This window comes from Camelus dromedarius, chromosome 11 (assembly GCF_036321535.1).
Source record: "Camelus dromedarius isolate mCamDro1 chromosome 11, mCamDro1.pat, whole genome shotgun sequence".
NCBI lineage: Eukaryota > Metazoa > Chordata > Mammalia > Artiodactyla > Camelidae > Camelus > Camelus dromedarius.
The window spans coordinates 48255568-48282985 of NC_087446.1; the positions used below are offsets into that span (position 1 = coordinate 48255568).

The window sequence follows — 27418 nt, forward strand, 5'->3', positions numbered from 1 at the left end:
TATGTTCCATGGCAATATTCTAAGTCGGCAACATTAAAGCATTTTTTGACATAATATAGTCATTCATTCACTCAACAGACATTTACTAAACACCATTTATGTACCAGATTCTACTCTATAGGTGTACAGAAATATCCCCTTGTGGAACATACATACATTCTAGCAAGGACAGGCAGACAAACATACATATAATTTATATACATTATTATAAACAAATGTATACATATATATTATTAGGTAGTAGCAGAAGCAAAATAAAGCAGGGTATGGGAAGAGAGAGTGACACCGAAGTGCTATTTTTCTGCAGGGAGATCGGGGAAGTACCTCCAAAGAGGTTACACTTAGGCAGAGTCCTCGATGAAATGCAGGAGTAAGCCAGGCAAGGATCTAGACATGAAACATTCTAAGAAAGGCAAGACCAACTCAACTGCAAAGGCCCTGAGGCAGGAGGCTGTATGTTCAAAGAACAAGAAGCTGATCAAAATATCTGAACTGCAATGGGTGAGAGAAAAAAGGGTAACATTAGTTTGAAGAGGTAGCCAAGGATCACATCATGTAAAGTCTTCCTTTTATACAATGGAAATAACTTGGGATTTTATTCTAAGTAGGATGGGAAACAAAGTAGGGTATGAAGGTTCTGAATAGGAGAGTAACATGATCTGACTAAAGTTAACACAAAAATTACCTGACCGCCCTATTAGAATGGCCAAAATCCAGAACACTGACAACACCAAACGCTGGAGAGGATGTGGAGCAACAGGAATGCTCATTCCTTGTTGGAAGGAATGCAAAAGGGTACGGCCACTTCAAAGACGTCTTTGCAACTTTTTACAAAACTTAATATACTCTTACCATACAATCTAGCAATCATGCTCTTTGGTATTTTCCCAAAGGAGTTGAAAACTTCTGTCCACACAAAAACCTAAATATGGATGTTTACAGCAGCTTTATTCGTAAGTCTCAAAACCTGGAAGAAACTAAGACATCCTGTGAATGGATAAATAAATTGTGGTACAGCCAGACAATGGAGTATTACTCTGTGCCAAAAAGAAATGAGCTATCAAGCCATCAAAACATGTGGAAGAACCTTAAATGCAGATTACTAAGTGAAAGACGCCCATCTGAAAGGGCTCCTATAGATTATATGATCCCAACTATATGACATTCTGGAGAAGCTGAGAGCACAGAGTCAAAAAGATCAGTGGTTGCCAGGCACTGGGGGGAGGGAAGGATGGAACAGGCAGAGGACTGAACACTTTCAGGGCAGTGAAACTATTCTGTATGATATTATAATGGTGGATACATGTCATAATACAGTTGTCCAAACCCACAGATTGTCAAAACACCAAAAGTGAACCCTAATGCAGACAACGGACTTCGGGGGATAATGATGTTTCAGTATAGGTTCATCAGTTTTAATATACGCACCACTCTGGTGGGGACAGCGGGGGTGGCTATGTTAAGTGTGGGGGTAGGGGATTTAAGGGAAATCTCCATACCTTCTGCTCAATTTTTCTCTGAACCTAAAACAGCTCTAAAGAATAGTCTATTTAAAAAACAAACAAACACTGATTGCTTTAAAAGAGTAACTATAAGTGATGTGAATGACGTCTCCCTTTGCAAAATAGTCTTGGGGAGATTTTAAGGTAAAGTCCTTCTTATAGGTTCTCAAGCCAATCACATTTAGAATTTGTGATTCACAAGGCAAAGCTCTGAGACATGAAAATCTATGATTAAATTCTGGCTCTACTACTGAGTGACTGCTGTTTTTATGCAACTCACTTAACCTCTCTGAACACTGCTTTCTTGGGAAAATAATTACAATGGTAACAGTCATTCTACAAAAGGGTTTGTAAGGATCAAATTATATGAGCATTGGAAACTTAAAAAGAAAAATTCCCTGGCTATTATTTAGAGACTAGATGGTCAGGGAGTAGAGAGTAATCACAGAAACCAATTAGGGACTTACTCTGAATGGCGGGCAGAAGATGCTGGTGGCTTTTATCAGGATGGCAACAGTGGAGAGGGGAAGAAGTGACAAAATTCTACACATTTTGGAGGTACAGCACAGAGGATTTGTAGATGAACAGAAAGTAAAAGGTAAGGGAGAGAGTGAGAAGAGAAAGAGTGTCATTAGAAAGAAGGAATCTGGGGAGAAAAATGTAAGTTCAATTTTGCATGTGTTAAGTCTGAAATACCTAGAAGACATGAAGTGGGGTTGCCTAAAAAACTGCCTAATACTTCACATGCAGAGAAATGGGAGACGTTCATGCCTAACTTACTGACAACACTCACCGTTTTACAGTCAGATCTTAGACATGCATATGGTTAAATATTGAGATCTTCTAAATGCCAGTATTAGTTAAAACATTACACCAGCAGGTGATTATAACAAGATAGACATGGTTTCAACCCTTACTTGGCTTGCAGTTTAGTGTGAGAAACAGAAAAATACACAAGTAATTTAAATATATGCACTACCGGCGAAGTCCAAAATGGAGGAAGAAATTGAGGTAGAAATAAAAACCTCTGGCTAGATGTCAGAGTTTTCAATAAATGAGGGCAAATAATCTAGAAAAGTAGGAGAAGTCTGACTTATGAATGAATTTAATTGGTAGATAAATTATCTTAGCCAGCAATATACTATAAGCAAAGCACAGGTTACTGGCAACTAACACCTTAAGAATGAAATTGTGGCATTAAATATAACTTCATTTTAAAGTGACAATGAAACCATGTCAAGTGCTAAAATGAGAGGTTTCTAAAAAGTTTTAAAGAAGTGAAAGGTCAAGAGATACTGAATTAAGCCAAAAAACCCTCAAAACCAAAAACCCTCTTAGGATATCTTCCAAATTGAAGCTTAGACGATGAACAAGTGTTGGAAGAGCGAAAAGAATATTCTATAAACAGAAACCACATAAGCAAATTCAGGATTAGAAATTATTAAAAGAGCTGGCAGAAAAAGAGTCATCCATTCAAGATATATTTACTATATACTATTTTATTATAGACTCTGGGCATCAAAGGTGAAGGCACCCTTAAAAAGTCTACAGAATGGTATGGAGAGCAGTGGTATTACGTGTTAAGGCTGGGAATTGAGGCGGTGAAGGAAATACATATGATGGCTACCCAGGCAGATCGTATGTGAGCAAGAAACGCTTTCTGAGACATGTGACAGCTAAACTAAGAAATGAAATTAACAGGAATTAATCAAACTTGCAGTGGGGGCAGGGGGTTGGGGACAGAGAATAGGAGGAAAGGCAAAATAGCATTCACAGATTACTGTGCCAAAGGCCAGGAGCAACAGAGCACAACAGAGGTAGGTGGACCGTGTTTACGGCTGGGGCGTAAACATTACTGGGAATGGCAAGAGCTAAGGCTGAAGAAACAAACAGGAACCAGCCCATGAAAGGATTTGTAAACCATGAGGAGGAGCACAGGATTAACCTAAGGATATCTTCTTGGCTGTACTAAAAGGTTCCTAGCAAAGAAAAGAAATAAGAGTTTAGAGCAGTGAGGGACCAGATTATCAAGAACAGGGATTATGAGCCCAATTATGTATAGAGACTAGATAAGTGACAAAAATGAGTAAACAGGTTGAGGTATAACAAAAACCCAAGAGACAATAAGGAGTGAAAAGAACTATCCTATAAATGGGGCAAACTGTTTTAACAAACAGCATGGCTCAGTATTGCCAACCTTCCAATTTTTTAAAAGAAGCTGGAAATTCAAAATTTCTAAAGAAATCTGCATATTTAATAATGACAATTCAGTTTCTTTGAAACATGGTGCAGAACAGCACTGAGGGGAAAAAACAAAACAAGACTAAGTCAAACTGGCACCACTAGTCATGGGTTCCCAGTCTCCACTGCAGAACCACAAAGGCTAATAAGCTGAGACCTCTGACTTGGACCTGAAAACAGCAAAGAGTTACTAGACACTTTAAAAAGGAATGATAAGTAACCACCACTTGAGAAGGCACAGAGTATGTCTTGTTCATTGCTGAAAAAGTACCTGACACTTCACTGGTCTCTGTAAATATTTAAAGATAAAGTTAAAGATTGAATTTGAAAAAAAAATAGTGTGGTGGCTAGATAAAACAGTGTGGAGGATAGAATATAAAAAGAAAGAAAACTAATCCAGTGACCCTTTGCTCCAACCCTAGTCCATTCTTCTACCAGTTTTTAGTTTTGTTCACAGTCAGCTGCTACCACATGCTACCTAGGACCCTTTTTGGGCTATATTCAACTGTCTCTAACTCAAATCTAGCCAAAACACCAGTGATCACAGTTAGCATCTGGGTAGGGGCAATGAAATTAAATAGGATGAACAATCACAGTGGTTGGGAAAATGAGAAGAATGTTCAAAAGAAGGCCAGGACCTCCAATGCTAAGGCTGTCTATTGTTGATCAAACTGCTACCTTAACATCAAGGCTAAGAAACAGTCAAATGCTGCACTAACCGTGCTGGGCAACGCCTTCTAACAATGAGTATGCCTGCACAGTAGTGTGGGGAATAAAACAGAACGGGGTTAAAATTCTGCTAGAAGGAAGATGGAGTAACAAAGACGTAAGTTAAGAAGGACTGGAAACTCAGAACAGGTAGGATTACTGAGAATAATCTTCTTAAATGTCCCTCATCCAGGAAAGGTGAAACTAATAGGCTACGAAAATGTCAAGTCACGTGTGCTGTAACTTAGTTATGGCTTTATTTTGCAGCGTGTTCATTCTCAAATGAACACCTAGCGAAATCAACTAGTATCAACCAGGGGAAAAAATGAGTTGATCTGAAAATCTCTGAGCACTTAGTATCTTAGACAATGGACACCCAATTCCCCATAAAGTAAGATGTTTGACCTTATCTTATAAAAAAGTCATCATATAAGGAATCCTGCTTCAAAGCAATGACTTTGAATCAAGAAAGGAGAGGTTTATTACCCTGCTGGGGTGAGGGAGATGACAATGACAATAATGTACAGCTGACCTTTGAACAACAGGAGTTAGGGGCACCCACCCTCCATGCAGTCAAATACCCAAGTATAACTTACAGTTGGCTCGTCACATCCAGGGTTCCTCCACACCCATGGATTCAATCAATGGCTGACTGTGTACGACTGCAGTACTCACTACTGAAAAAAAGCCATGTATAAGCAGACCCCTGCAGTTCAAAGGCTAACTGTATAATTCTACCTACAATAGCCCATGTAGAAGGTCTGAGTCTGATATTCTAATGAAAGCAGGAGCTGATATCCTGATTAAAAGCTTACAGGAGGAAATTTTATACTTTACCTAAGGAAATCAAGTAGACCTAGGTATCAAGGAACACTAGAGAAAGACCTAAATGCTCTGTCAATTTTAGGAATGCACAGTAGGGTTTCAGGTTGCCCATGATCAATAGTAAAGCTAAGCACCCATGAACAGCCAAAGCAATAGACAAAAACAGATACTCAAAACAACCTTCATGAAAAGTAACAGAAGGAGAATTATATAAAACCGAATGTTTTGCAGATTCTGCACTGTACAGTACAGAAGCCACATGTGGGTACTGAGCACTTGAAAAGTGCTCGTCCAAACTGAGATGTGCTCTAAATATAAAATACACCCCAGATTTTGAAGGTTTAGTACTGAAAAAGATTGTGAAATACCTCACTAATAACTGAAAGGATAATATTCTAGATATATTGGATTATATAAATATAGCATTAGAAGTAATTTCGCCTGTGACATTTTAGTTTCTTAATTTGGTCACAAGAACCTTCAATTTACATACACAACTCCCTTTTGTGGCTTGCATTATATTTCCATTGGATAGCACTGTTATAAATCAGTCCTGTTTAACGTGAAGCCGCAAGTTAACAAGACCATTTTAACATTTCATTGAATTCAATGTTGTTTGTTCAATTAGTATTAAATTCCTCTTGGGTACATCCTGAATAAGATGATTTTCATGTGAAGAACAATGACAGCTTACCAGACTGTCCAGAAAATAGACTGAATCAAATATCTGGGTTGGGGCTTGAGCCGGCAGGATTGTTCCACCAAATGTTAACCAGGCTCTCTTCCTGTTATCTCTGGCCAAAGGGTTACACAGTAAGAAAAAAGCACTATGTACACAAAGAACAGGATCTGACCAATAGTTTAACTAAATCCACCCAGCATAGTAATGTGCTTTGTTTTAGGATTTTTCTCAATTACAATCCAAGTGTTAAACTTACAATGTAAGATAAATATCTTTCCCTATGATTTATTCAAGTTTAGCCATTCTCAGCAATTTTCAGATACTCAAGTTCACCCTCTGAGGAAAGATCTCCCCTAACACTATTCCAATCTGCTATCAAGGAAAACACATCTCTCTCACTAGGGTGAAAGGAAATAACTGTAACTGCTTTTTATGAGATACCATGACAGATGCTAAAAGACAACGGAATTCTTATATTATAAACACTAAGGCCATCTGGGAACAATCCATAGCTCATCTGTAAACTTGAAAAGAACGTGGTTTCAGTAAATTAAGAATTTCACAAATAAGACACAGAACGAAAAAACTTTTACAAGACAGTGGTGACTCAAAGACAATGAATACAATAACTGAAAATATATGTATATACTTTCCCAATAATAGAAGAGTAATAGTTTTGAAAAAAATCTACTGGACTCAGCACAATGAAAATAACATTGGATTTTAGAGATCCAAAATTTCTCACAGGTTAAAATATTTCTCAAGTCAGAGTTCTTTAGCACAAAACAGTTCGAGACTTCATATAGTGTTCTCGGTCAAATCCCTCGGACTTCAGTCAGCAGTGGAAAAATGGAACCAATGGAAGATATCCCAGAAGGCTTAAGGAGAACTCTGGGTTCAGGTGGTCGTTAATTTGAGAATGAAGTGTGAAAGTGCTTCAGTTATTTATTCAAGCCTGTAGGAGTCTACTAAGCACAAGGCATTACACTAAGTTTTGGAGATACAATGGTGAACAAGCTAAAATCTCTGACAACTATCGAGTTAACTCTTTCATAAAAGTTTTGTAAAAGAGTAGGAAGCAGGATCGCCATCAATATTTCATTGCCTGTTTCTCTTGCCCCAATTCAAGACATTTCTACCTCCTATTTGCATTTGGAGGGGAAAGGGTGGGGTTGGAGAAATGAGGAAGAAGGTAAGAGATGTGCACATAACAAACTGAATTAAAATTATTTTTCTTATCTCTTTTCCTGTAAAACTCTGAACTCCTTAAAGACAGAGGATGAAACCACCCCATCCCCAGCACCTAACCTAGTGTCCGGTGCTCATCCACTGCTCACCATCTCAGAACTGGTCTAAACTACAGCCATTGTGCAAGGGCCACTGCTTTCTTTTTCTGTATAATCCAGTATCAAGAATAAATAAAGATTACAGCAATAAAGGTCAATCTTTCCAGTGTTTCTTTTTGCAAAAATAAACATATACATACGTTAAGTAAAGTAATACACATATTCTTTAAGGAAAAACATGCTGCTCCATAAAAGCTAGTTTCCGCTCACCACTATCACTAGATCTCTTTCACTGTCCAACTCCATCCAAAGGTAACCAACACCAGGAATTTGGTGTAAATGGGATCATATTGTATACATCATTCTGCAATTAACCTGACCTTCCATTTATGAGGTCTCTCCACATTTATAAACATCAAAAGGCAGCATGGCATAGTGAACTCTGAAGCCAGGTGACTAAGGTTCAACCCTAGCTGTGAATCCCAGCTCTGCTATTTCCTGGATATGAGAGTAAGGAGGGCTATTCATCCCGCCACACTACAGTATTCCCATATGTGAAAGGGAGATAATGATAGTGCCTATGACTGAGTTCTTAGGGGGACTGAAATACTTAATGTTTATAAGATGCTTAGAACAATTTCTAGGCACAGGCAGTACAATCTGTTTCTTAAATTAAAAAAAATTCACTAATGATAAATAACATAATCATAGATCTGCATAATTTCCCACTATGTAATTATTTTATATCTTATTTATCCATGCCTTTTATTGTAGATATTTAGATTTTTTTTTCCAAATGAATATCCCTCTACAAATCTCCCTGGGAAAATGTGCAAGTTTCTCTAGACCAATACCTCGAACAACAACCGTTAGGTAGCTGGGTAGGCACACTTTCAACTGTGTAATAACACTTACCTGATGCAGAGCTTTGCAATACGATGGGTGAAAACTGATGGCTCATAAGCTTCTAACTGCATTTCCCTATAGCTGAGACCAAGCATCTTCTCAGTCCAATTTCCAGCTTCCTCTGCCTGGAACTGCCTAACTACCCATTGTTCATTTTACTTGTGTCACCTGTCTTACTCTTTTGACCTTTACGTATTCTGGACACAAATTCACTAGACATTACAGACACTGCACATATCTTCCAGTTGTGACATTACATTTTAGTTTGGTTTATGATGCCTTATATTAAACCTCAGCATTTCTTTCTGAGGTAGTCAAATCTTTGACGTTTTTTTTTTTTTAATCCCTGCTTGTTCATTCTTTTTTTTTTTTCCTCGACTTTGTTAAAGAAGGCCTTATATATGCCTAAGACACATATTCTTCTATATTCTTCTCTCTTCAAAAAACAGTTCTTCTTGTTTGGTGTTTAATTCAACTGGAATTTATTTCTGCATATAGCCTGAAGTAGAGATCTAGTTTTCCCTCCATATAGAAAAGACAATTCAACAGTCCACCTTATCTTTTTTTTAATCTATTTTTATATACAGTGTCTAACATTTGTAAATCTCAAACTCCCAAATTTATCTCTTCCCACTCTCTTTCCCCCAGTAACCATAAGATTGTTTACTGTGTCTGCGACCCTGTTTCTGTTTTGTAGATGAGTTCATACTGTTTTTTTTTTTAAGATTCCACATATGAGTGATATCACACGGTATTTTTCTTTCTCTTTCTGGCTAACTTCACTTAGAATGACAATCTCTCGGTCCATCCATGTTGCTGCAAATGGCATTATTTTATTCTTTTTTATGGCTGAGTAGTATTCCATTGTATAAATATACTACATGGAAGCAACCTAAATGTCCATCGATAGATGACTGGATAAAGAAGTTGTGGTATATTTAAACAGTCCACCTTTTCTTTCCCTGCTGATAGAAAATGACATCTCTAACACCTACCAACTTCTCAAATATGTATAGATCCATTTCTGAACTCTTTATTCTGTTGCATTAATCTGTCTTTTCCTGTAGTAAGACCACACTACTTTAAATACTATAAGGTTTTACTTTTTTTTGAGGTATAATTTATATATAGTAAAATATATAAATACTATGTACAGCTTGATTTTTAAATATGTATACTCCTGTTTGATCCAACCCAGATCAAAACGTTAACACTTCTCATGCTGCAGAACACTCCCTCATACCCCTTCCCCATCAGTACCACGCTCCCAAGTTAACTGCTATTCCAATCTCTATCACCATGCATCAGTCCCACCTGTTTCTGAGCTTCCTATAAATGAAATCATACAGTATGAAAGTCTTTGCTGTCTCACTTTTTTGCTCAACATTAGGTCTAGAAGATTCATCCCATGTTGTTGTGTGTAGCACTTTATTGTTTTTCACTGCTATGTAGGATTCTATTCTAAATATCGAAATTTTAACATTAGCCTTGATCTCTAACAAGTGCCAACCCCCTCCTCCTTGTTCTTTTTCTTCTTTCAGAACTGTCTTGGCTATTCTTGTGCCTTTACTTTTGTATATGAAGGCCATTTTCCACAAAGAAAAAGAAAAAAATTCTACTGGGATTTTTGTCTGAAACTACATAAAAATCACAGAGAAGTGATTTTATGCAATATTTATACTTCTCACCCATAAATATAGTATATCCTGTCTTTTATTCATATCTAATTATATTTCAATAAAATTTTGGGTACTTTATAGAATCTGCTGTAAAAGACATATTTTTAAATTTTCTAATTAGCTGTAGCCAATTTGAATATTGATCTTGTATCCACTAACACTGTACTATTAATATAGTCTGTTGATTTTTTGAAAAATATTTTCTACTAATATGTTCATCTTATGTTTAATTCCTTTCCAATCCTCTTGGATTTTATTTCTTTTTCCTTATCTTCTTAGTAAAGACATATTTCTCTTATTCTTGACGTTAATGAGAATTTCTCTTAAGGTCTTCTCACAATTAAGCATGATGCTTGCTGTTTGACAAACAATTTGAAAGACTGTCTTTACTGGAAGAAAAAAGTTCACCTCTCTTCATGGTTGAAGGGTTACTTTAAAAAAATATGTATTAATGGGTATTGAGTTTTATCATATAATTTTACTCAATTTTTCAAGATTTTTTTCCCAAATCTTTTTTTTTTAATAAAGTACAGTTGATTTACAATGTTATGTTAGTTTCTGGTATAACAGCAAAGTGATTCAGTTATACACATATTTTTGTTAAATCTTTTCCATTATGATTTATTATAGGATATTGAATATAGTTCCCTATGCTATGCAGTAGGACCCTGTTATTTATTTTCCATATAGTAGTTTGTATCTGCTAATCCCAAACTCCTAATTTATTTTTCCTCCACCTCCCTTCCCCTTTGGTAACTGTAAGTTTGTTTTCTATGTCTATGAGTCTGTTTTGGTTTTGTTAATAAGTTTACTTGTATCATATTTCCTAAATCTTATAAATTACATTGGTATAATTTTCAAATATTGAACTATTCTTACATTCTTATCCTAATTAAAATTCCTGTCTCTGTTCACAAGTGAGATTGAATGTAATACATTTTCCCTTGTATATTCTTTTCAATTTAGGTTTCAAGGCTAAACTTGTGTGATAAACAACAGGGCAGATCTCCATCTTCTATTATCTGGGCCAGTTTATATAAAATTGAGATTATCTGTTCCCCAAAAGTATATCTGAAATTATGATTACAAAATCACTATTAAAACTATTCCTTCTGATACTGCACACCAATTAGTATGGCTATCATAAAAAAAGACAGATAATGAAAATGTTGGTGAGGGTATAAAAAAATTGGAACATTTGTACATTGCTGGTGGAAAAGTTAAACAATACAGCTGCTCTAGAAAACAGTCTGGCAGTTCCTCAAAAGGTTAAACATAGAGTTACCACACAACCCAGCAATTCCACTCCCAAGTATAACCCAAGAGAAATGAAAACGTATGTCCACAGGAAATCTTGTACACATGTTGATATCAGAACAATTCATAATAGGCAAAAAAAGAGGGGAAAAATACAAATATCTGTCAGTTGATAAGTGTGGTATATCCATACAATGAAATATTATTTGGCCATAAAAAGGAATGAAGTATACTGACATGCTACAACATGGCTGGACCTTAAAAATATTATGCTAAGTTGAAGAAGGAAATTACAAAAGACCATATATCGAGTAATTCTATTTATATGAAATGGCCAGAACAGGCAAATCTATAGAAACAGAGAGTGGATTAGTGGTTACCTAAGGTTGGAGGGTTTGGGGAGAACTGGGATTGACTGCTAACAGATACATAGTTTTTTTCCTGGGGTTATGAAAATATTCTAAAATTGAATATTGGTAATGGTTGTGCAACTCCATAAAAATATTAAAAATCATTAAGCTGTACATTTCAAATGGGCAAATGGTATCAATAAAGTTAAAAAACTTACTCTTCTTGGGGAAATTGACTCCAATTTCTTCAATGATTTTTAGTTTCTATGCATTTTCCTTTTCTTGTGCAGCCAATTTTTAAGTTATTTTTTCCTAGAAAACTGACCATTTCACTAGGCTTTTTGAATTAATATATATTTAAATCAACAGTGATTTCCTGTGGTTTTTAAAATTACAATTGTTACTTGTAATTATATCCTATTTTACAATTTTATTAGTTGTGTCATCTGCTTCTTGATGAGTGTTTCCAGGACTTAACTGACTGAAAAGAACCAGCTTTGATTTGAATGAATATTGCTATTATTTCTATTGTTGACTGTTTTCTATTTCAGCAAATTCTATTTTTATTTTTATTTCCTGCCTCTTCCTTCTTTCTTTGGTTTTACTTTTTCCTTTTTTTAGTTTTTTGAATTGTATTATTTGGCTCATTTGTTTTCTTTCAACCTAAAAACATGCATTTAAGGTTATAAATTTACCCCTAAGCACCACTTTTCTTGTATCCTTCAAGTTTTGATACAATGCTTTTACTGTGATTCAGTTCCAATTATTTCATAATGTTCATTATTTTTTTTTATAATCCTTGAAAATTCTTTGCCATTCCTTCTTCAATACTGCTTCCCTACCATTCTCTGTATTCGTTCTTCTGAAACTCCAATTAGACATACTTTGGAGATTTTCAATCTATCCTCTAAGGCACCTTAGCTTTTCTTTCATGTTTTTCTTCTCTTTGTCTCCCTGTGATCTGGTCTTCGAAGAATCATCAGTGTTATTTTGAAATTAACAACTTCCCTCTTAAGTTGTATCTAATCTTATTTTGTCCATTGATTATTTTATAACTAGCTGTATTTTTCATGATTTCAATTAGTTAACTTATATATCTATATGTATTTATTGCTTATTGATTATTCTACACTCTATGAATGATAAAAAAAAAGAAACAGATGTATTTGAAACTACACACTTTTAGGTGAAATGTTCTTTGAAAAGTTCTCCATTCTAAAATGCTTCTTTAATGTCAAAAAGAAGACTTCTTAAAAGTCTTGACTGCTATTCTACCAAATCTTATCCCACTGTGCCTACCTGCATCAAGACATGGAAAGAATAAATTCTATTATTCCCATTTTAGAATTAGAGAAACTAACACATAATAAAGTTCTTTTAAAAATACTCCAACTTTTTTTGAAAAATATCAGTCACAGAAAAGCTGAAAGTACCAGTATACTCTTCACCTAGATTCAAAATTGTTAACATTTGACAGATCTGCTTTATCTCTCCTTTTATCTTTTTACATATGCATAACATACAACACACCCAAATACTCACACAGTTTTTTTTCTGAATCCGTCATGATGTTTCACTTCTAAGTATTTCAGCATGTATCTCTAAAGAATAAGGCATTCTCAGTATAACCACCATACCATATCACACCAAAGAAACCAGGGGGTCAAACAGTTGGCAGATTCCAAACAAGCACTTGAGTCACCTGACTAAATGTTCTTCATTTTGGCTTGTCTGATTGGACCTGAATTGGTTCTCTGGTGATTATTTAGAAGTGACCCTCAAACTGTCAGAGTATTTCCTTCCTTCAATGATCTTGAAATTAGATTTCATTTACTGTATCATTGGACAGGTATCTTAAATCCAAGCATTTCTGAAAAATCAAGCAGTAATCTTCTAAAATATTCAAACCTGAAAAATCAAGCATGCTGAACTTCCAATTTGCTGTCCAATATTACACAGTCTTGTGAATACAATCTAGCTCTCAAAACTATACATTCTTTTAAAATGTGCAATAGAAGCTTATAGTGTACTAAACAATTATAATTACACTATACCAGCTTCAAAGGAAAAAATATACAATATGGCTTAAAAAATATACAGTACAAACAGGATTGATTAGCCAAATAAACCTGTTCTATAAATGAAAATACTGGTAAGTATATTTGTGAATCTACATGAAAAACTAATTCTTCAGGGGTATGATTTAATTGTAGTCACTAACATTAGGAAGGAAGATTAAAAAAAAACAATAAAATCCTATCCTTGCTCCCAAGACCATACAAGTCAGCTTAAGAATTTTATATGAAGACAGAGCAACACAATCTGAAGCTAATATTTAAAGCTAAACTATGTCATAGAGATAAGAATTACACCTACAATCACAGAAATATTTAAGCTCCATCTATAATCACACAATGGCTAACAAGAGAGTTTACTACGTGCCGCTAAGCACTGGTCTAAGTACATTCCATGAATTAATTAATTCAATCCTCATAGCAATCTAATTTTTCCACTGAAGAAAGCAAGGTAACTGAGAGATGCTAACATAAAAGGATTTATGTGAAGGGTAGGGCTTGACCTCAACCTTAAAGTACAGAAAAGTAGAATGGAAGGAAAGTCATTTCAAGAAAATGAAAAAGCACAAGCCAAAGCAAAAATATGAGAAGTATCCAGGTAAGACCAAGACAAAAGTTTCGACTTGAAGAAATTAAGGCTGGAAAAACAGGATGGGATTGGATTACGAGAGGCCCTACATATCCAGCAAATGGATGAAAATTTTATAAAACAGCAGGGCATCACTACAGGCTCTTTATGTGCTAAAAGTGCCCTTTTAGAAATGGTAACCTGGTAATGATGCAGAATGAGTGGGGGAGGGGGGAAGAAACAAGGAACTATGTCCAATTCTAACACTTAAGAAACAAATCAGGCTGGTATCTGAGGAACCACAGAGCTCACACCGAACCAACTGTGCCACCCTTCACATCAATAAGCCCATCCATTATAAGCAAGGAAGTGATAAATATAATTGCAACATACCCTGAATTATTTTCCAAACATACCTTCAATGAAATTAAAAGGTATACTGGAAACTATGTCAGTAAAAAATGTTAGTCAATTTACATAAAACTATTCTTGCTGTTCAAGTACCATGTCAAAAGAATTTTGCCAAATTTGACACAAGCATTAATTTTACAAGTATCTACTTCAATAAAAGCAACACAATAAATAAAGGAATTAACAAAATAATTCAACATAGTTTCCTCACATTGCTTTAGAACTATTACACTATTTACCAAAAGATGATAAACATACACTTTTTATAAACTACTACTATGTAAATGATACACTTTAAAACTATTGTCACATTTATTCATACGCTCATTAAGAACTAGGTATTTATCTTCCATACAATAAACTCCATAATCCACATCAACCTTACAAAAAATAAGCTATCCCAAAACAGTTCCTCTCTTTTGCAATTAAGTGAACTCCTACAGAGAAGAAATGTACAAAAAAAATCTCAAGTTTGTGAAAACTAGCTTACTTACCAGCAACTTGAGTTATCCTATTGGGTCTTTTCCCTCACAGATCCACCTCTTGCCCTTCTGTCCAGCATGAGAATCGTCCTGATGGGCATCCACTGGAACTGAGGGGGCATGCAGTACAGATGTATACGTAAGAAAGTTGGGGGAAGGGGATTTGGGAGATGCTAGAGACATGCTTCAGTGCGCTCGCTTACCTTCCTGAAATTGGAAATTGCAACGGTTCCTTGGTCCTCGAGGCATTCACAATAACTTCAAAGAATGTGGATCTGTGGAGATTACCCAATAGGAGAACTCCAGTTACTGGTAAGTGATCCAGCTTTTTCTTCTCTATCAGAATAAGAAGATTATATCATTTTATTTGAGATTATTAATACACATAGAACTACAGAGGGAAGGGCTGTAAATTCATAGATAACTATATGTATGCACCAAAGTAAATACAGAAACTGTGTGCCAACTATGAGGTCAATAGAAACTTCTGGCATTATCAGAAACACAAGGGAAATAAAATGATTTGAATGATTTCATTTTAAAATTTCTATTATAATAACAGCTATATTTTAATATATAAAAATATCAGCTATCAGACTATTCCATCTCACTGAAACACCACCATCATTTTAAAATATTAATACAAGGATAATTAGTTTATCAAAATCTACCACTTCTTAACCAGCTACTGTCATGAATAGTCACTAAATTTTGGTGTAGAGGCCACCACAGTGGATTAACAATGTGTAAGACTTCAGATAAAAAATATCAATGCATTTCCCACTCATCACTGAATAAATCTTTAAAAATAACCATTTGTCACCTACAACAAACCAACCACATACACATATATTACGTATGCCAGGCCACTGAAAAATAATAATGCTGCTCTTAATGTATACTACATAGTATAGTAATACTTTTGATTAACTGTTATACTTTTAAAATTGGATCTGTCATTAAAAAAACAAACAAAAGAATGATTTCTAACAAAAGGAAGGACTCCTCAACAGAACTTTATCTTCAGGTTCACATGAAGACATCCGTTACCTTTAACTCAATTCACATTAATCAGGTACACGTTCACTGTAACGTGTTACAGCAGTGATGACTGCAAACACTAGTCCCTGCTGGAGATACACAGATACGTTTCAGTAGTACTTCCTCCTTTTACCATCATGCTTCTAATTAGTAATTACCCTATACCTTCAAGAAACCTATGGTATCATGGTTCTTCATTCTATGGAAAAAATTAAAGATAATGTATAGTTTTCCTTTTGTTTTGAGCAAATAGGATAAAATGATGTATAAAACATTATTCAACAAAAACAAGTTGAAAATATAATTCTAATGAAAATTTTACGTTTCAACCTTGTTATGAGGTAATGTTTGTATTTAATACAGGTTGACAGTACCATGTTAAGATTTTTGCTAGATTACAACTTAATTTTAAGATATAAATTGTCTTGGATAAATTACATCCATTTTTATATAAATCTGAGTTTTAAAAGACAGTAATATTTAATGCATTAGTTTTTAAATGACTCAGTCATGCAAACAGGAGCACTGCACAGACCTGTTTATAACTGTAATACAGATAAATGCCAAAAGGGTCATGCAGTTAACTTTCCTAGTTCACTACATTCCTAGTTCCCTGAAGAGTAAGCAAGTACACGGCATGAAGGTCCTACGTGCTTGGATTGATGAAATACATACAGGAGCAATAATCCAAATATTTTATCTTCACGATATAAGCTAGTATAAAAGACGTCATTAAGAACTAAATAATAGTTCCCAATTTTTATTTGTAGCAACACATGCAGTCTCCATTTAGACTCAGATCTTATGAATTTAAAACAAAATCAACTGCATTTTAAAAAAATAATTTAAGAGAATTAAAATATCTTGAAAAGATTTTAAGGTAACCAAAAAGGTAACTTAAGAGACTAGCCCTGAAAACTGTTTGTTGTTATTATGCCATAAGCTCAACTAAAATGGATTTTATCGGAACACCTTAGAAAAGAAATTCCAGAAATTAGGATACTCTACTCAAAAGTACCCTTTGTAAGCTCTAATAATTATAACGCCTATCCACAAAAAGTTACTCCTTAGCAATCAAGAACCAAATCGAGCAGTTCACTGATGAGAATCTACTCCATAAAAACAATCTGAACTTATAAAAACAACATTCAGGAAAAAAAGTGACTTAGCTAACCTTCACTTAACGCTATGTATTGGTTTGGACAGTATATTAAGTTTGGAAGCAACTTAAATTACAACTCATTTTTATGATTCCAAGTACACTATTTTTTAATTCTCAATTAAGATGTTAAATTCTAATGTATGATATAATAAAATTTAGTATTATACACACATATTTAAGTGACATTATTGATGGTTCATATATAAATATGGGGGAAATGTGTGTACCTCAATTAACCAAAGTAAGGTCAAAAGGGAATTATAAATGTACTTATTAAATAATGTTATTTACAGAAACTGTCCTCTTTTTTTTCTCACTAAACAGCTTATCAAAAAATCCATTTCTGAATCAAATTCTCCTTTCCCTGAGTTTTACCCACTACTTCTACATGAACCCATAAGAAACAAACAAAACAGTACTATTTTATTGTTAATGTAAATTAACCTACAATCAAGATGGAAAAAACTGTTATTTATCTGTAAAATAGGGATAATAGCGGAACCTACTTCCCAGACAGCTGTAAGGATTAACGAAGTTCTTATCAATAAAGCATTTTAAAAACAATGCCTTGGAATCTAACTGCATATCAAACTATAACATAATCACCCAGAAATGGAACTATTTTCAAATGATTTTATACATCTTTAAAGAACTATTAAAAATTCTAAATTTGGAGATTTATCTTTTGGTATTAATTTTGGTACAGTTGGCTCTCTGTATTTGGGGGTTCCACACCCGCAGATTCAACCAATTGTTGACTCAAAAATATTCAGAAAAAAAATTTCAGAAAGTTCCAAAAAGCAAAACATGAATTTCCCATGCTAGCACCTATTTACACAGCATTTATATTGTATTAGGTGTCATAAGTAACCTAGAGATGACTTACAGTATACATAAGGACGTGTGTAGGTTTATGTACTCCTACACCATTTTACATAACAGACTTGGGCATCTTTGGGATCTGGTATCCAAGAGAGTCCCAGAACCAAGGGATGATCGTACTATTATTTTGAGACTACATTCTTTATATTGCAAGATAAAGAAAGTAAGTAATTCATGGTATTTATTAGGAATCATGATGTGCAGCAAGAAAGAGCTACAAGAATACTTTAATATTAAAATTGAATTGCAAACACACTTACTGTAATTTTTAAAAATACATATAATTTGGAAACAGTTAGGAAAACATTCTGGACAGTGGTTACAAAGTAAATCACTATCATTATCCTACCAATATATAAATTACATCTGCTAGTACTACAAAATCAGCCATTACATTAGGTTCACTTTAGCAACGGGAGCTACTTAGACTTAAAAAGTTGCCAGAAACATTTACGCAAATCGTTTTCCATGTTCCAATACTTGATTTTTATAAGCTAGATTTTTAGAACTGCAGCTCTTGATAAATTCTAAAAAGAAATTTAAAAAAAATAATATATATTCATGTTCTTGTCTGACATTTATTAGATGGTAAAGGTACTAATGTTCAAACTGTTTGGAAAAGATGAGGGAGAAGGATGCTAGCAGGTACCCTAGTTCCCTAGAACCCGTCTCTGGACAGAAAAGCTTCCCATTTATTTATTGTATATTTTGGGTTTCCCCTGTAAGCTTCCCTTTCAAGAAAGAATTCTGAAATAACAACAAAAAGTTTTAAACTGTAAAGGATAGTGTGGTGGGCAGCCTTTAAGACAGTCCACAATGACCCCACCTCCTAATCTGCCTGCTCTTCTATTATTTCCTCCCTCTGAGGATGGGCTGGATTTAGTGACTTATTTCTAAGGAACAGAAGCAATGCATGTTACTTCCAAAACTAAATTATAAAGACTGTGGCTCCCATTATGGGGACTTTCACCCAAATAACTTGCTTTGGGGTAAGCAAGCTGCCATACTGTGAGCAGTCCCAGGGAGAGGCCCACACGGCCAAGAAACTGATGCCTCTGGCCGACAGACAGCAAGAGTCCTGAGGCTTGACAACAGCTGCACAAGTAACTTGGAAGCAGGTGTCCTAAGGCCTGCTGACAACCGCATGAGTGAGCCTGGATGTGGATCCTCCCTCAGCCGAGTCTGAGACACCCTGAACCAGAAACACCTGCTAAACTGCTTCTGAATTCTTGACAAGGAAGGAAGGAAGGGAGGGAGGGAGGGAAGGGGGGAGGGAAGACAATAAATGTTGATTGTTTTCAGCCACTAAGTTTTGGGGTAATCTGTTATACAGCAATAGATAACTAATACAGAAAGCATTACCAAGTAATTACTATTTAGCTAAAAGTGGCAAAATGAATGTCAATTAGCTGCCTAAAAGGAACTCACAGGAAAATACTACCTATGAGTTGATGGGTGGGGGCTCAATTCTGAATTTGGTTCTTGGTTTTTAGGTCCAAAAATTCAGCGTAAGCTGAAGCAGATAAGGCTCAATAACTGAATTATACCAACCAATCTTATCAAACTGATTAATAAATCAGATGTCACCTTCCAGGGTGTTTCCGTTTCAATATCAATGAATCTGGACAGAGCCAAAGCATTACAAAGAACTGCATAATGCAGACAGTCTGAGTGTGCAGCAGCCCTGAAAACTAGTTGCTGTGTCTACAAGCTACTTTTTTTAAAACTGAAATTAAAAAAATTTTAAGATGTAGTTAACTTAAATATAAAGACGTCTACATGACTACAATCCCAGAATAAAGCACCATTCTAACAATCGTGAAACAGCATCTCTCATCTCCTGCCACCTCCTACACTGTGCTAAACACTGATCAACTGTCCAGTGTTGCAATGCTGTACAGCTTTTCTTTTGTATCATTTTATGTTCTAGCCATTCTTCCTAAAGATACCTTAAGCACATTAATTGATCTTCAATAATATTTTGATTTTCCTAACCTGACAGATACCCCAGTCCCTTAATTAAGTACCACATTTTATAAACCGCATCTTAAAATGAGATACTTCTGTAGAAAGTCAATATTAACTATTCTTAATAGTTTCTACTTCAAGGAAACATTTTCTTGACCCTAGTCCAAAATGTCAGCAGCCTTATATGTAGTCCTTTATACACTAATTATAGTTGCCAAGTTAAATACACAAAAATGATAGCTAACAATACTCTAAATGCCCACAATTATGTCAACACAATAGGAAGTCTAACTTTACTCTGTAATTATGTTTTTTCTCACCTTTCCTGATTATAATATTAATCTGACCAGACTCTAAGCCCTGCATTAGTTTTCAAATCAATTCTTAATAACCATCTCTAAAATATAGGTGCATATTTTCTATGTAAAACTGATTTTATAAAACAATGGCAAACTTTTCTAACATAACAAATTTCAAATAGTCTGAGGTCAACAGTAATAGTTTTCAAACTACTGTCTGTGTTATAAATAATGATTTTATTATTCAGCAGTCATAAAATCTGAATCTGGATCACATTAAATCCAACATACTTCACAATGACTATCACTTTACAAACCAAATCTACTGTACAGTTTTATGAAAAGTGCTGTGATTTTCTTGGTTAGCTGATCTAATGGTATGGTTTACTGCTTCTAAAAACAGAAGATAAGGGCTTCTCCAAACTATACTTGCTCCCTCACAATTAACTATAGAATTTTCAAAGAAAGAGTTCAAAGTTACTGTACTTACCACCTAAAAAATTCTTCATACCAACATGCACTCAATTTTTAGAAATTAATTCTATTAATTTCTATAGCTACAATTAGGAGCTACCTGTAAAAGCAGAGGCTTACTGATAAATTTTTACTAGATAATTAGACCACTCTTCCTTGAAAGAATTAGATAATTTTTCTCATCTCCCAAACTACCATTATTAACCGCCGTTATTTAACCTATAGATAAATAATTCAGAACTGCTGTAACTATCATGGAAAGCTTAGTGCAAGCACTATGCAGGATTACAATCTTGTTAAACATGAAATATAAATATTAATGCCACACTTGCTAAAATAAACATTACACCGAAAGCAAGGGGAACAGTAAAAGCCATTTGCCAGGGCCAACCACACCCCACCCCCTTGGAAAACATTCTCTCCGCCTATTTCTGTACCAGTACACTCTCCTGGGCTTCTTCCTCCTTGTTTAATTTTTCTTTCTCCTCCATTTCTTTCTTCTTCTTTGTGGATGCTCTTCCTCTACCACCACAGGAAATAATGATGTTTCTCAAGTTTCTGTCCTGGATTCTCCTTTTGCAAGCTGTGCAGTCTATTCTCTCCTTGCTCTGTCTTACTCACTCCACAGCTTCGACTGGGTCATGTACGCTGATGACTACCAAACATATACTTACAGCCCTGTTCTCCTTCCTAAGCTTAAAGCCCCACACAGCCAACTGCCCCGGAGATCTCCTCTCTCAGATTTCCCGCAGAGACCTGAAATTCAACAAGTCTAAAAGTGAACTATTACCTTCCCCCAAACCTGGCCTTCCTCCTGTTCCCTGTCAGTGAGAAGGACCACCTTTTACCTAGCTGCGTAATTAAGCCAGAATCCTGGGATTAATCCTTGGTTCTTCCCTCTCTACAACCCAACTTCCCACCTCCCACAACCATATCCAACATCCATCAAGTCGTATAAATTTTCTCCTGAGCATATCTAGAATCCATTCATTTCTCTCTCCTGCTGGCATTATCCTTGTTTGGGCCACTACTGTGTCCTGCATAGACTACTGCAATGACATCGACTAAATGGTTTCTCTGCCTCTAGTTAAGATTCACAAACAATAAGCATGACTTTAAAACAGAATCAAATGCTACTGGCTGTGGTTTCAACGATGCATTGTATTGACTGCAAAAGAAAACATTTTTTAAACTGCTAAAAATATTGAGTATGAACATAATTTAGGTTGACACAAGTTCTTTTATCAAGTAAAAGGGCACAATTAAATATATCCCACCCAAACTCACAGGTTCATGAAATGAAATGATGTAAATGATACTAAAAAAAAAAAAAAAGTGGAAAACAGTTTAAAGCAGCAATAGAATGAGTAAATGATAGAGTCTCTGCAGTTTGATTAAGTACTGTCAGTGCTATGCAAGACACAATGACAGGCACAGGAATTTTTATTAATATTATTTACAGTGATTACCGTTATTATTAACTAAAAACCATGTTAAGTTGCTTCCATCATTTATCACATTTAATCATCACTAAAAAGCCCTATGGTTACGTGGCCATTAAAAGGCAAGGTGGGGATTTAAACTAAAATGTGATTCCAGGACCAGTGGTACTGCTCTCAAGGAGACTACAGTCCTGGGAAGGAGAGAGAAACAAAATGAAATATTTTCAATAAACTGTGTAAGTACAGCCATCACATTTTGCACAGAATGCTTCAAGAGTAATTGAAAGGGCATTCACTCTGGCCTACAGATAAAGGAATGCTTCTTGAGAGAGATGGCGCTTTGAGAAACCAAATTAAGAAAGAAACTGTGGTGGATGGGAGGATATGAAGCCGAGGAAATGACATAAACAACATGACATGGTGGCTTAAAAAGACCATAACCATGCTGTTTGACAATCCAACCTGGAAACAGACTTACTCTTTAACTATGGCAAGTAGTAAAAAAAAAAAAAAAAATGCTGCTTTTAACTGCTCAACTCTTGAGTCTATATACACTGCTTACCACTACCAAAGCACTTTCTAGATGTTAAAACTTACATTAAGGTCTAAATGTTTAAGTGACAGTCCAAATCTAGTTAAAACACACACACACACACACACACACGTGAACAAAGAGGAAAGAGAAGAAAGAGGGAGGTTGGGAGGGAGGGTAAAAGGGTAGGCAGGTTGACAATATCCCTGAAGCAATTTGCGGAAATACTTTTTTTTTTTAGTAGAAAGCACTTACTCTTATGCTCTAGTCTGGTCACTGTGGAAGTCTATTACTATATTACCACTCATGTATTTGATTGTTTTAGTGAGTATTTTTTGAGGACTTGAACTATATGCCAGGCACTGTGCCAAGTACTTTACAAGAATTATTTCATGTATCCTCATAACCACCCTTAGTTATTATTATCAATTCCATTTTACAAATGAAAACTGAGGCTCAAAGTTGAATAGCTTTCAGAAGTTTGCAAAGCCAGTTAAGTGGTGAGATAGACAGACAGACAGATAGACAGACACACATATGCAGAGTTAAGCTCCAGGGTCCCAACTCTTCACCACTACACTATGTAATAGCAAGCAACTCATAACTATTGACGTTCTTCATTTTTTTTTGCTTTCCATTATCATAATGAGTACACATGAAAATTAAAAACAAATACACAGTTGAAAAAACAAAATTAGGTATATTTTCTGCACTTAAAGTTAGTATAATCAAATCCTACATAAGTGAAGGATGGCAAGATTACAATTTAAACGTAAATTAAAAAGGAATAGTACAGAAAAGTGCTGTGTGAATCAGAGACATTAAGTTCACAGAAAATTGGCAACAAGGGAATAGGGAGAAAATTTGATAACCACATTCAAATAGATAATGGAATAGTCTTACTAAATTTTATCAAAAAGTACAAAATGATGACATTATGAATTTAACACATTTTTCATGTGTAAATTATACTGCTCATTATTCACCTAATTGATGACTGTGGCACTCTGGGCCTTAACAAGAACTGGTCTTTAAAAAAAGAGCAAAGTGTCTAAGAAGATGGTAAGAAAAAAAGAAAGGAACAGAGAAGGAGGGAGGAAGAAAAGGCTTTTCAAGGGGAAAAACTTCAAATCTCCCCACCACTATACAAAACTCATTTTTGGATCTTCCCTTGGAAATGTGAGGCTAAGAAGTCCAGTCACAACCAACCCAACCTGTGCTGAACAGAATCTGACAGAGAGAAGGATACAAGGATGGAACAGAGCAGAGAGGGTTAAAAAATGTTCTGATGGCAAAACACACTCAGGAAACAAAAATTAAGAGAAATGCTAAGAAATGAAATGTTTAAGAGCATAGATGATCTGGCTCAAGTGGAGTAGGGGAGCACAAAGCCCCGTCTGTTTGCTCCTCCTGGCAGCCACTGAGACAATTTCAGGAGATCTCAGGGCTCCAGAAAGCACAATTCAAAACCTCTGGGCCCTTCTGAGGCAAGGCTAGCTCTCTCTATGCCAAGAATCCTGTTACTTGATTCTAACTGGCAAACCTATGTCCTCCTTTCCCCTTACTTCCAGCAACTTGCTCTCTCACAAGAGGCTTCCCAGAGCTGACCCTGAATGAACTGTATGCTTGAAGAGATGTACGGCTGTGCACCTAGTGCCAGGCTAAAGCCTCTCTGGGCAGTGGGACGTCATGATGATGGGCATTCCTATTTCCCTCCTTGTACTTGTTTAATATCTTCAATGAACATGTAATACTTTTATCAGCAGAAAAAGAGTTGTTGTATTAAGGAAAACAATCATCCTATTCTCCATGCTCAGCTTATTTACATTCACACTTGAACCTATTACTTTATTCCGATTTATATAAAACAGGAAAGCTTTTCTAGTAAAGGAAGAACTGCTGATGCAGTGAAGAAAATAAAGGAATCAGAGCATTTTAGAAGGCAGGCTAGAAACATTATGGAGGAGACTTCGGGTCCTGGGGAGACCAAAAAGGATGGAAAAAGATGAAAGATGACCAGAACAACTCTGCCCTCTGTGCAGACGCACCCAGTGCTCTACTTCCTGGGCAGCCACGTCTCCAGCATCAAAGACTCTCCACTTGCCCCGCTGCTCCTAGTAAATCTTATAAAGGGTGATGTTGTGCAAAAGAACCCTGGTGAGATGATAAAATACAGAAAGTGATTTAACCCCTGACTCAAAATTGTCAGAGGGCTGTACAAACTTCTTATTATACACACAACGTTCATATACATACACCTATTCAAACCGGTTATTAGTTACACTACTGGTGATTCTTGTATTTATATCACAAATAAAAGAGGGAAATAATAGGAACTGCAACTTTTCTCCTAAAAAAATACTATGATACATGACATACAGCACAATAAATGTTATTATAAAAGAATCAAAATGAAGTCTGTTAACATTTCTACTTCAAAAGTTTTCCTTTAACATAGGGAAAACAACTGACAGTCCTTTCAGTTCTTCATTCACTGTACTGCTAGCCCAGGTTTTAACGTTGAGTTCTTATATTAGTTTTAAGTTATTAGGTTTAATGTTAGAAGTTATCAAGATGTACAGTACTAGATTTAGGTATAAAGAAATTTATAAGAAAAATGCCTCAAGAAGTTACTTCCTAACATATTTTAAGGCTACCACAGCAAGAAAAAGGACTTAGAAATCCAAACATTTGAATCTAACACTAACCAGCTAATGACCTTGAACAAGTCACAATCTTTCCAGGCCTGTTTTCTTGTCAAACGAGGGCCAGGCTCTTACCAAGCTAGAGCCATGAGTTCCAGCGAACAGAGAAGGTGTCACCTAGCAGGTTGCCACGCATGACCTGGCAGACCTCTAAGACTGTCTCCAACGAGAATTCTCCACACTGAATTCAAACCCCTGAACAAAAGGGTTTGGAAACAACAGCAACCTCAACAATTTTAAAAGTTTTAACAGCAACATCTTTACCCCATACCCCTCAACATCTTCTCTCTGAAGACTGTCTTATCCCTCTGCCATTAAAGTTTCAAGAAGTAAAAACTAGCCTGTCTCAGGAAATGATTAAACACTATGGAAACTCTTGAAAGGTTCCTTCCAGCTCGAAAATTCCCAGTAATTCTGCAAATTCCCATAATAAACGATACTACAGAATGAAATGCCTACTGAATCTTTTAAAACAGATGATTATCAATTATAGATCATATATAACAAAAGGTAGAGATTTTAGCAATCATGAAAGCCAATAAACAAAACACTACAGTGTTCAGTAAATATCTGTTAAATGCATAATTTATTTTCAAACTCAAAATGACATAGTATTTTACACACTTGTAAAATCACTAAAATCACAAATTATAAAAGATGATTATTTAAGGAAAATGTGTCTCCAAAAGATAAAAACCCAGTAACCTAAAGTTCCGTTGAATGAAAACTTGGTAACACCCAGAATGCTAATCTTTCTACCTAAGTATGCTGGTCCAATATCGAATCCTGAAGGAAAGAGGGATGAGCAAAGAAGCCTTTCACCCACATAGGACAGTTTCATAAACCTCTTTATCAGAGACAGAAGGGTGAAAAGTCAAACAACCCGCATTTCAATCTAGGCTCTACACTCCCCAGTGTACGGTGGCTTGACAGGCAAATGGAATGATAGAAAGGAAATCATTCTGAACACAGTAGAGCACGACAGGAATGATAAAGAATTTAAAGATACTGTTTTTACTGAATTATTACCCAAAGAAACAACCTATAGTAACTAAAAATTAATTTGGTAGCAATAAGTTCCAAATATTCTTTCAAAATATTTAGTGAGCACTTACTTGTGCCAGCCACTATAAGGGCTTTACAGAAATTAACTCATTTAATTTTCTCAACAATACTTTTTAAAGAAAAGAAAAGAAAAAACCTGAGTAACTTACTGAAGATCATTGCCAATATAACCAATAGGACAGCTAAAGAGAGGGACATTAAGTTTAATAATGAACTCCTATTATAAACTATTTTATTCTCAAAAACGGTTTCTGGGATAAGTACTAAATACATATAAACTTAATAATCTGTAACCATCCTTTGTAAATCCACCATTGGCAAGTAATTATTTTAGTTTTTTGAAATCTTACTTCAATTATGTAACAATCATTTTCTCTTAAAAACATACATATGTATACACACATATACATACACACACAAACATACAGGATTTGTCCCAGCAATGAAGTGGCAGCTTCATTTGGCTGAAATTTCTTAGGAGAAAGGTAATCAATCAATCAAACTGGAAATTGGCTGTGATGTCAAAACACAACTTACCAAAAGCACTTGACTGGTAACAGCCACAACTGATCTCATACTTAATTTTAGCATAGAACTTCTCCAAAAACTAGAATGACATTGAAAAATTAATTTAAAATTTATTCCTCTCTTTACTCATTAGCAAATATTTATCTTCTCTGCTATAATTCAAACTCCCTGGGGGTTGGAACTGGGTCTCCCCTACAATTCTACAGTCTTACAGCATAATTTCTGGCATAATTTCTGGTACATGTTCAAAAAGCATGTACAGAATTCTAGAATTTTGTTCAATTCTGATCATTTACTTTTGATAAGTCACATAAGTATACAGAAGGGTTCTTTTCCAAATAATGACTT

General features: G+C 35.3%; 1 protein-coding gene across 5 annotated transcripts in view; it reads right to left on the reverse strand.

Moving 5' to 3' along the window:
• The window catches only part of YAF2 (YY1 associated factor 2), a 67068-nt gene that overhangs the window by 27515 nt on the left and 12135 nt on the right, over positions 1-27418 (reverse strand). Inside the window, exons 4-5 of one of the 5 annotated variants that reach the window (XR_010383220.1) lie at positions 15176-15308; positions 15006-15082 (exon numbers count right to left, since the gene is read on the reverse strand). The exons of 2 other annotated variants lie outside the window; for them this stretch is intronic. Coding sequence is in view for 1 of the 3 variants with exons in the window: in XM_031462741.2 (XP_031318601.1) it covers positions 15176-15247 (72 nt within the window). In the remaining 2 variants the exon portion in view is untranslated. Of the gene's footprint in view, positions 1-15005; positions 15083-15175; positions 15309-27418 lie in introns of those variants that run through there. 2 more of the 5 variants (XR_004140132.2, XM_031462741.2) reach the window with 2 other exon arrangements.